Source organism: Scheffersomyces spartinae (genome assembly GCF_019049425.1).
Source record: "Scheffersomyces spartinae strain ARV_011 chromosome Unknown scaffold_15, whole genome shotgun sequence".
Lineage (NCBI taxonomy): Eukaryota > Fungi > Ascomycota > Pichiomycetes > Serinales > Debaryomycetaceae > Lizanozyma > Lizanozyma spartinae.
In genome coordinates, this window is record NW_025065062.1 from 100,906 (window position 1) to 111,370 (window position 10,465).

The following is a 10,465-nucleotide window of genomic DNA, read 5'->3' on the forward strand; positions in this document are numbered from 1 at the left end:
GATTTAATCTAGATTCATTCAGTGATAAAACAACCACATAATAGAGACTATGTAGCCAAAGTAGATGTTGTCTGCACTCTTACGTCCTTTAATGAAACTGAGATCCACATAATCACGTGACCAAAAACATGTGACAAAAAGCACGTGACAAAAATCAAAATCTCTTTAATTGTTGCACTGTGGGCCCTTAGATACATTTAAGCTGGACACTCTTCATCATGTCTTACATAGCTGAATACCATCCGCGTATTAATACAATCACTGTCTCGGCCCAGAGGGAAACTCCCATAAAAAGCATCTCCATCAATCATGGTCTATGTCTTCTAGGAGATCAAAACGATATCACTAAATATACTCTTCCAGCAGTCCGCGATGACTTCACCCACAGTTATGTCATCACCAAAGTCAATGCTACCCCAAGCTCTGACATCATTAATGTTAGTATCGATGTAAAGAGTGATCAACAGCGATCTTCTCCCCCCACAATCAATTCCTTTGTGGAGCACCAATTGATATCAAAATGGTGTTGCAAGTATCTACAATTACATACTCCTCAGGACGGTGTTACCCGGACAAACGAGTTCAGATTTGTATGTGGCCAATGCTCTAATTCTATAATTGATTCTAAGGAGTTCAAATTCATGGATATGCCCTCTGAATGGTGGCATGAACTTATGGAGTTTTGGCATTGTCATAAGCCTCATGATAATAGTGACGGTGCTTTGAACAATTATAACGGGATCTTAAAGCCAAAATTAGGGTCTATAATTATTGGAACTTACTACCTATTGATTAACAGTGAGCAACAACATACTTTACCACTAAGCATAGTAGCTGAAACTGTTTGTTGCTCCAAATGCTCCTTTAAATTAGGTGAATACAACAAACAAGGTCAATTCTTCAAAATAATGAAGTGGCATATCAACCTTAGTTATAACGATGGTACCATTGAAAAGTTTAAACAAAACATTTACTTATATGATGTCTTAATGGATCGTCTTAATATAACTGCATCAAGATGGTTTCAAACAAAACTAAATGATGATCAATGGTTACATCTTTGGTTAATAAATGTTGGTTCACTGGTAATTATTAATGGGAAATCTTTGACTAATGCCTTAAAATTGGGATTCAGAATTGACAATATGGAATTATCTGGTAGAGATAATCTTGAGACATTGACATTTGCTGAAAACAATGCAAATATATTGGCAGATTTATTATCAACGGTTCATGAATGGATTAAACCTTTTGTTCCACCAATTAAATCTTTAGATGGGGAATATCAAATCTCATACTTGTCGCCGGACGACATAATTTAAATAGTTTAATATATTCTTTATTGTTCAATAGCTTTCTTAACTGCTGGTACAACTTGCTTTCTTGATGCAGCGGTATTACCTTGATTAAATAATGTGAACGTGTAATTTGTAGTTTCACCAATAGAGTCAATGAAATCAGTATAAAGCTCAATGTTAGGAACATCATTATTTAAATCAAGACTTTGATTGACCAACTTTGGAATCGATTCAAATAATGCTAAGTTACCGGAATCTTTCGCATAGAAAAGACTAAATTGTCTCGAATACTTTCTAGTTTGTTTATCAGTGAATGAAGCAGTCATTACTAATAAATCCAACCCACTGGCAGATAAGAGTTGACTTGCTCCACTAACAAAATCGTCCTTATGAACAGTGCAGCAATATTCAAAATCACTGCTTAAAGAACTGAAACCAACCTTAATTGGTTTAAGATTACTGACAAAAGTGAAACTCTTATAATCCTTTCTTAAAATATCATAAAAGGTAAACCCATCCAAATTTTTCTTATAAGATTTCAATTTCTTAGTGTATTGTTTAAGGAAGGAGTCATTGAATGAACTATGATGCATATCTGAAAACAAACTAGTGATTTGTAATGCTGATGGATCCTTCTCTAAAATTTGGCGATAAACACCCAAGGCAATAACATCAGGTTCTTCAACCTTTTGACTCATGTTAGATGTATCTAAAAGCAAAGGAGCTAACAACAATTCCACCAATTCAGTTTGATCTTGAAAGATGCCTTTATCTTGGAATTGGTTATACCAATAGTTAAACACTAGAGAAGAACACGAACCTGTTGATTTGATTATTCTAGGGTTAGCTTCTGTGGCAATGCCCTCATCTTCATGGTGGTCAACTATCGCAGTAATTGTAGCCTTGCCATCCTTTAAATACTGCTCCCATTGGTCTCCTTGAACATTGCAATGATCAACTAAAACAAGTTCATACGTCGACGACATTGGTGACGACAGTGTCACCAAGCGGTCCAAATCTTCAACAAAATAAAGCAAATCATTGGTTATCTTATGTGCCTGCAAAAGCTTGGAAATATCCTTTCTCAACCTAAGCTCGGCTCGGGGGATGTTAAGCAACGGGATCATCCATTTACCACTGTGAAGATAGTTCATGTACGAATACGTCAACGCACACACAGTAGAGTCCATGTCACATGATTGGTTGCCGGTGACAAATCTAAGTGGGAAGGAATGGCCCTCTGATTGCAAGACAGACTTAAGCTCCACAAGGAAGCTTTTGATGGTGCGTACGGCGGTCATGTGAGTAGCGGAGGTTACGCAAGGCTGAAAGAAAACAAGAGGCAGTTGTTATGATTTTGAGTTTGAGATTGTTCTAAAATTTGAGCTTGATTTTGTGTCATTGACTGCATTTCCCCGAGTCAAAAGAACAAGAAGTCAATCTTCTACACAACTATATAGCCATTCACTGTCTTCTTCTTCTTTCTTTATTTGGCAAAATGTAACTTAATATCTAACCACTGTCTGCTTTGGACTTGTGCTGGAGACAACGACTTATCACCGTAGACAAGGGGAGAAAAGTAGAAGAAGAACCACACAATGGCTGACGTTGCTCCTCCAACTATGATATAAAGCTTAGGCTTATTCACAGTTTGAGGTAAAGACTTATTCGTGATGTTTGTGCACATGAAATCCACCAATGCTCCTCCAAATAACCCAGCAATAAGATGTGCTGGTAAGTAATGGTGTAAGAATTTTTGTCTATTCATCAAAAAGAAGGGGAAGTAATGGGCACAATAAGCAATAAATAAGAACCCCAAAGTATTGTATAATGTAGATCTGGCACGATCTGTCAAGACATAAACATTCCGACGTCTGGAGATTTGATCAGCCAACACAATTCCAACAAAGATTGAAAGAAGAGCAACTTGAATCCAGAACCCAATGATATTCCCGGTAAAGAAGATTTGTTTCTTTGCTTCATTATTATTGAAAAAGGAAACACCAGAAAGAGCCAATGGCCAAGATTCAGGTTGTGAAGCATATGGATGTTCTGAAGATAACATATTATTATGTTTGAACATCAAAAGTTGTAATTCCCACCATTTCTTCAAAAATGGCATAGTTTTAACAGGTTTAGGAACATAAATTGCTCTTGGATCTTTAGGATCCAAATTAACAATTTCATCAAACGTCCAAACATTATCTCCATCTGGAATCTTCTTATTACCACAAACTTCTTGATGTCCAAAACCCCATTCTGGTAGTAATTCATCGTCATGTGTCCACATAGCAACAACAGTATCAACATGAAGAACTCTGAATGAAGTTGCCTTAGTCTTAACAAGCTTCTTAGGGTTTTTATTATTGTTAGAACTCACAGAATCTGCATAACGAAGTCTAAACAAGGTTTCCTTATGTTTTTCATCAATAAGTGGTCCAAGAGCAATGGTAAATTCTTCATGTGTAGCCTTCAAAGGTGATGCAACATCATGAGTCCATAAAATACCTCCAGTACCAACATGTTGCAATCTAATAACATCATTAGTGTGAACGGGTCCAGTAGCAAAATTGCTAGGATCGTCACGTAAAACCATCCATTGATTCATAACATCTTGGGAAGCACCATCAGTGAATTTAATGGCAGTCACTTGTTGGGAATTGGAGGAGATTCTACCATCTTCATAACGCAATGGGTAAACTGCGTCATGAGAACGTAAAAGTGAATCAGTTTGTTTATGTCTGATGGTAACAATATCACCATAATGAACGTCTTTAGCTAATTTAACCATAGGTGATTCAGCTAAAGTTTCTTGAAATTCAGCAGACATAAAAGAATCACCAGGACCAGATTTAGTCAAGATAGCAAAATGTAAATAGAACCAAAACAAGTAAACAAAAAATGGAACTATGACCAAGCACCATAATCTTGCGTTAATATGTTTAAAGATTTCACCCACAGTTAAACCTTTCTTGTAATCCAACAAGAGCCATAATTCATGGGCACACGCAATTCCAATGGAAACATAAGTAAGAACACCAACGTATTTTGTAGAGATGGTACAAGACAAGGCAAGCCCACATAAACTTAACCAAGTCCACCACCATTTGGTGAATGGTTGTTTACGGTAAGTGGAGAACTTTGCGTAGGTGAACATTGTTAATGCCACACTAAGAATCAAGGTGGCATCCAAAAGGATCAATCTTGTCTCACTAATATGAGCGTTATCAAAACAGACAAAGATACTTCCTAAGAAACAACCACCTACTGAGAATCCCAAGGTTTTCAAAGTCATAAACATCACGGGTACTGTAATGACACCCTGTAAAGCCAGCAATCCTCTAAGTCCGATATAAGGAACATTATTAGAGATATAGTCATCACCAATATTGGTGAACTTGAAATGACCATCATAGCCCAAGAAGTACCCAGCAAGGGCAATCAACATCTTAGCAAATGGAGGATGTAAATCAAAGTAGTAAGTTCTCTCCAAGTAATAAGAGGCAAACTTCCCGAAATGTACCTCATCAAAAACAACTTGATCTGGTGTTCCAATCTTCCCAAACCGAGTATAAATAGCACATAATGTAACCACAGCTAATGCTATCCAATAATTTTGTTGTGGGTCCTTTGCAACCTTTGTAGTTCCAATGGTTGAATTGAGAAACTTCTCATCAAGATCCACCTCAGAGTTCTTGGACGAGGCTGCCACGGATCCTTGAGTCCGTTTGCCCGTCCGCTTTCTAAGCGATTGGGATGACATTGTTCGCTACAATTGAAGAAGAAGAAAACTATGTGTTAGTTCTTTCAGATTCTTTGGTAGCAATTTTTCATAACACGTCGTTATTATTCCAGAGAACGTCGCACAAAATGCATTCAAGTCACGATCGTATGGTAGCGACACACCGGGGTAGTATAAGATGACAGTTCGGTGTAATTATCAGAACGTCGTAGTAATCATCAGCACCACTAATAAACTATGGGGTTCATTACATAAGCTTATTCTTGGACCGTTTCTGATACCCTCCTCTGCCTCTAACAGTAGGCTGAATGGTGTACGAACCGGAGAACTGTTTCAGAACAGGAATTGTAGATGAAGAATGGTGCATATGAGGTTGAAGAGGAGGACTCTTGGGATAACCTCTGGTAGGTGAATGGATTGAATCAGTAGATGATGACTGTGAATCTCTTGTATCTGGAGTTTGAGACTCCAATGTATAATCAGGGTTAAAACATGGTTCAATATGTTTTGAATGCAGTTGATATTGATTTCCAGCTTCAGGAATGGATATAGGCTTACTTGTGCTTAGATGTAATATTCTTGCATTCTTTTCTTCAATAACTGATTCATATTTCATGATGATTGAATTCAATTCCTTTATTCTCTTCTCATAATGATTCACATAACCATTAATGTTCTTTCCCAAATCAACTTTATCGTGTTGAAGTTTACTCTCATATTTTTTAATTGTATTTTCATGAGCATTTTGAAGCTTCCCAAGTTCCTTGACCAAAGCAATATTCTTTTCTTCTAGTCGAATGACTTTTGATTTAATATCAAATACAAACATCGTCAGTGTGTCTTGGCTTGGAATAGATGGAGCTTGTTTCTCACTCTCCACTTGTTCCTTCTTTTTCTGTTGAAGTTGAAGGTCTTCTACTTTCTGTTTCAACTTTTCAATGTATAATTTATATTGTGTCAATTGAGTGTCCTTATTGGGGATTACTTGATTGGTGAAATAGTCCAAATCCTTCAGTAGGTATCCATTCTCTTGAGAAAGTTTCTCATTGGTTACTCTTAGGGTATCGTTTTCATTTTGGAGCTCAACCAACCGGTCAGTGATTTTTCTTAATTGTATTTCGTTGGCAGATTGGATCTTCTCAATTTCAAGACTTAGTTTTTGATAGCTTTCACTTTCATTATAACTTGATCCTCCATTGTTGAGTCGAAGTAAATCTCGCAAGGCTTTATTATTCTGTAGCGTAAGCTTAACGTTGTTGTACTTGTTGAGGAGCGTCATATAATTAGCAAATTCCAATTCGTTCTTTAATAAAAGTAATTCTCTTTGATAAAAGTCCACAACCCCACTGATATTAGTATTGGGACTTCCCAGAGAAGCAGCAGTAAGAGCATTACTCAATGTTGATACTGCACCAGTACTTATGCCATCACTAACTGCTAGTATGTTCATATTCCCAATGGATCTCTTATGAACCATAGTGGTCTCAAGAGAGGTGGTAGGAATGGAAACAGACCGTCCTTCATGCAACAACAAGGACGATGAAGCTCTCTTACCAGAAGGAGGTGAATTGTAATAGCTGTTCTCCTCTGGCGGAGGACTTCTATTTGTAGAATATAGTTTCTCATGAGATGCCAATAATTCATCTATTGGTTCGGCATCAAAGTGATCATCAACATCAAGATGATTGGATCTGGGTGTGTCAAAGGTGACATCTTTGAACCGGATCTCTAGCCCTGCTCCACTGTTGGCTCTATCGTTTGACAGTGTGAAAGAAGCCTGGCTTGAACGATTTCGAATGCTATTATTATTGGTTTTGAAACCACCAAGTCCGCCCCAGTGGTGCTTCATATTGATGCTGCTATTATTTCCAGCTGTCCCCGTAACCAACGACGATTGACGAGAATGATAACTTCTAGTGTCATAAGACTGTTCAGAAATATAATTTGGAATACAAAGGAAGTAGTTGGGGTTCAAGCCCAATGTCTTCAAACTAACTTCGTCATGAACATCATGTTGATGATGATCTATCCAAGCAGTAGGCCCAGAGAGTTCATTGGTCAACGTCAACTTATTATCGTTACCAAAAAAGGACAACTGAAAAAACTTTGGATGAAAATAGAAGCTCTTCAACAATACTTTGGTTTCTTGACTAAGAGTATCGTCCCACGGAGTTTCATGAGGATCACTACTTTCATCAAAGAACGTTGTCATGAAAGGCAAATCTGCCAATGTCAATAGGGCTGGCTTCTTACCTTTTAAATAGCTCTTTGGGTTCACAGCAAAGGAACAAAAATTGTATGGGAAGAGACCATAGAGCAACGTAGCCAAGTTCAGAGGGTCAATATTTAATGCGGTGGTCCCTTGTTCCGAAGTGGCTGCTGCCGCTATCTCCCAATAGTCACAACTGTCACCCAAACCCTTCAGTTGGATCCATAGTACCATTCTGATATAAATATAAAGCATATCAATGAGGTAGTCACCCAAAGCAGTGGCTATTTGGGGTACTACCATACAGAGCACAGATAAGGCACATACAATGATATGCTCACTTTCGTCCATGGCCAAAGACACAAGCAACGATTTGAATAAAGGAGTCGATGTTATACAGGAAGCAGAAGCGGAAGCGGGAGCGGGAGCAGATACAGACGATGATGAAGATGATGAAACAAAACCTGCCAATAGGGTCAATATGGGTAACCTGTGAACTGGCTTCAAAAAATAAGTATTGATAACTTCATAATATGTTTGAGGCAGACTAACGGCATAATCATTGATCAACATGCAACAGTTCTTTCTCATGAACCGGATCCGTTCGAAGTGAGGTTGGGTATTCAATTCCAAGTCGGAAAACTCCAACGACATGAAGGTGTAATCCCCCAAATAGACATCGATGATCTTAGACACCACAAACAGAGCAATCTGAGCCCTTTGAGCTAGCAATTCTGACTCGTCATTCTGACTCGTGTCATTCTGACTCGTACCATCATCGCTTTTGATCAACGCCTTAATCAACTCTCGGCACCCTTCCACCAAACGGTTATCGTAGCCCGCACTGTCTATGGCCGGTCGGAGATAACATTGGAGCCAGAAGTCCACCTGTGGTAGATCAAACACGCCTATGCACGGAGTTAGGAGCGTAAGGAACATACACTCTGTGGCGCTGTCGTTCTTCTTGGGGTCGACATAATGGTTGTAGATTCTTTGAAACTCGTGGTGCAAGATGAAGGTTGATTGATGGATGCTTTTGAGGGTATTGTGCTTGTTCAAGTACTGGTCTATAATACCATTGACCTCGGGTAACGACGAGGGATCTTCAAAGACATTGTTAAGCGCTTTGACTAAGGCCCTAGACGAACCAGACATATGTTAAAGAAGAACCGGAATTGGGTGTGTGACTTCAATAGTTTGGAAGACCTTATAAGACCACACACGTGATACAAGTCACGTGAAATAGAAATATCACGTGATGAATATATATATGGTAAACTCAGTTTACAACAGGAATACTGTACGACCCATCAGTGATTCTGTATCCCACTATGTCACGGCTTCAAGATACACGAAACCCTACTCAATTGATAAACCAACTCAACAAAGAGCTCCAGAAACAACTACAAGAATGTCAACTAAAAGATATAAAGTTGAAAGCACATAATTATGTATTTGGAATCGATAACCTTCAGGAGCTTATCTATTACATCCAAGCTACCACGTCATCAACAGGATTAGCCAATCATTACTATTTGAATGTGCTCTTCTTCAAAGAGTTTGCGGAACAGTTGAACCGCTTCTATCTCCGGTTCCAACAGCTCTTTCCCGAGGGAGGAGGAGGCGACGATTCCAGAAAGAAGCTGGAGGAAGTTATGGCCGTCTTGCAACGACATCACCATACGTTCATTAAGATGATCACTCAAATGTTGGAGGAGTATGACTTGAGTTATGCTTTGGACGGTACCCTAAAACCTCCCTCTATCATTGCTGAACTAACTGTTGATTTGTTGCTATCAACGTTGAGGGCCACCAGCCAGGCGGAAACGGAGTCTACCACCAACTGTTCTAGATTATATGCTTCACTCATTGACATTGGGATGAGCATTTTCGATGCTTTCAATCAACCAGGATCAGAACTAAAGTCATCATCATCATCATCACCATCAGATGGATCGTTAGGCACTAAACTATTCATCTTTGTATCAACACTCCTAAAGACCTTATATTCAAAGGGTATGACTCAATACATGAAAAGAGTGTTTGACTCAAGCATAAACCCAAAAACTCCATTGTCTATCTTGTCTCAATCCACAATCGTAATACCCATGATAATCGACTTTTATCGTTATTCAAGCTTCTGTCTTATAGACTTGGCATGTGAAGACGACAAAGATAACGACATCAATGATTCATATACCAAAAGAGCTCAGGAATACTTGGATATTCTTGTGACCATACCAAACTTAAACCTAAGTCTATTTCAAGGTCCAGAGATCGATATGCTCCAGAAATCAACGTCTGTAATGAAATCTTCATCAGCAACATCAATTTCTTTGCTTGAAAGAGAAGAAGTTTCCCTATTGTTCATCTTGAATTATTTGATCGGACTTACCCGAATAGAACAGTTGATGACTCCATCAATAACTTATAAACAAGAGTTGAAGTTTCTTGCAAAGTCATTGAAGTTCTCTCTTAGCAGTGACATAAGACAACAGTCGCTCCCCAATAGTCGAAGTTCTAGTATATCTTCACTATTCCAGATGCAACATCAACATCAAGAGTCTCTTATGGGTGGTAGAACTACCCAGATTGAAGCCATTTCTCATGACTCATTCTCTCCTGCTACAGCAGCAGGTGGTGGTGGTGGTGGTGGTACTGCATCAACTTCAAGCTCATTTTGTTCCAATGCTTGTTTAACTTCAATAATCCATCATGGATCGTATTTGGAGAAGGCCAACTTGGTATTGAACTTGTTGCGAGATCTAAATGCAGATAACTTGGACTTTAACAAGATTATAACGTCCTATAACAGTGATTCTAAGCTGAATACCAATTTCAAGCATTCCTTTTTGTTATTGGAACAATCAGAACATGGTAAGTTTCGCTATGTTCAGTTAGTTAATAAAGTCTCACGATTATTGGCTCTTCTTTCCCTCAAATATATGGTTGATGGAGTAGGTATAAATAGCATACCCAGAGTCCAATTGGAAAAGAAGTTTGAATTGTCTTTGGAGTCGGTAGTTTCTGTGAAAAGCTTATTGTCTTATTCAATTAATGTTGACGATCAAGTGGTTCAATTTAGTAGTATCAAACATTCACCAACTTCTATAAGTCAACAGTTAAAGACCCATGAACAAATCTTTGCAACTTCAAGCTTATTGCAAAAGACTTTGGGCGTATTAAAGCATTAAACCAGCTGTTCGTTAAACCAGT

General features: G+C 38.4%; 5 protein-coding genes across 5 annotated transcripts; 2 read left to right on the forward strand and 3 right to left on the reverse strand.

Annotated features, from left to right (window-relative positions):
• Window positions 1-218: 218 nt before the first annotated feature.
• Window positions 219-1,322, forward strand: KQ657_001286 (putative polyadenylation protein; the record flags this gene model as incomplete). The annotated part of the gene is made up of 1 exon (XM_043192084.1): window positions 219-1,322. One exon carries the CDS (start codon window positions 219-221, stop codon window positions 1,320-1,322), a length of 1,104 nt encoding a protein of 367 aa, XP_043048379.1.
• Window positions 1,323-1,339: 17 nt separating this feature from the next.
• On the reverse strand, window positions 1,340-2,599 carry PPX1 (exopolyphosphatase; the record flags this gene model as incomplete). The annotated part of the gene is made up of 1 exon (XM_043192085.1): window positions 1,340-2,599. The coding sequence occupies one exon, from the start codon at window positions 2,597-2,599 to the stop codon at window positions 1,340-1,342; it is 1,260 nt and encodes a 419-aa protein (XP_043048380.1).
• A 185-nt stretch (window positions 2,600-2,784) lies between these two features.
• PMT4 (dolichyl-phosphate-mannose-protein mannosyltransferase) lies at window positions 2,785-5,061 on the reverse strand (the record flags this gene model as incomplete). Its single annotated transcript, XM_043192086.1, has 1 exon — window positions 2,785-5,061. The coding sequence occupies one exon, from the start codon at window positions 5,059-5,061 to the stop codon at window positions 2,785-2,787; it is 2,277 nt and encodes a 758-aa protein (XP_043048381.1).
• Window positions 5,062-5,287: 226 nt separating this feature from the next.
• Window positions 5,288-8,404, reverse strand: KQ657_001289 (uncharacterized protein; the record flags this gene model as incomplete). The annotated part of the gene is made up of 1 exon (XM_043192087.1): window positions 5,288-8,404. The coding sequence occupies one exon, from the start codon at window positions 8,402-8,404 to the stop codon at window positions 5,288-5,290; it is 3,117 nt and encodes a 1,038-aa protein (XP_043048382.1).
• Window positions 8,405-8,580: 176 nt separating this feature from the next.
• KQ657_001290 (uncharacterized protein) lies at window positions 8,581-10,443 on the forward strand (the record flags this gene model as incomplete). Its single annotated transcript, XM_043192088.1, has 1 exon — window positions 8,581-10,443. The coding sequence occupies one exon, from the start codon at window positions 8,581-8,583 to the stop codon at window positions 10,441-10,443; it is 1,863 nt and encodes a 620-aa protein (XP_043048383.1).
• Window positions 10,444-10,465: the final 22 nt, after the last annotated feature.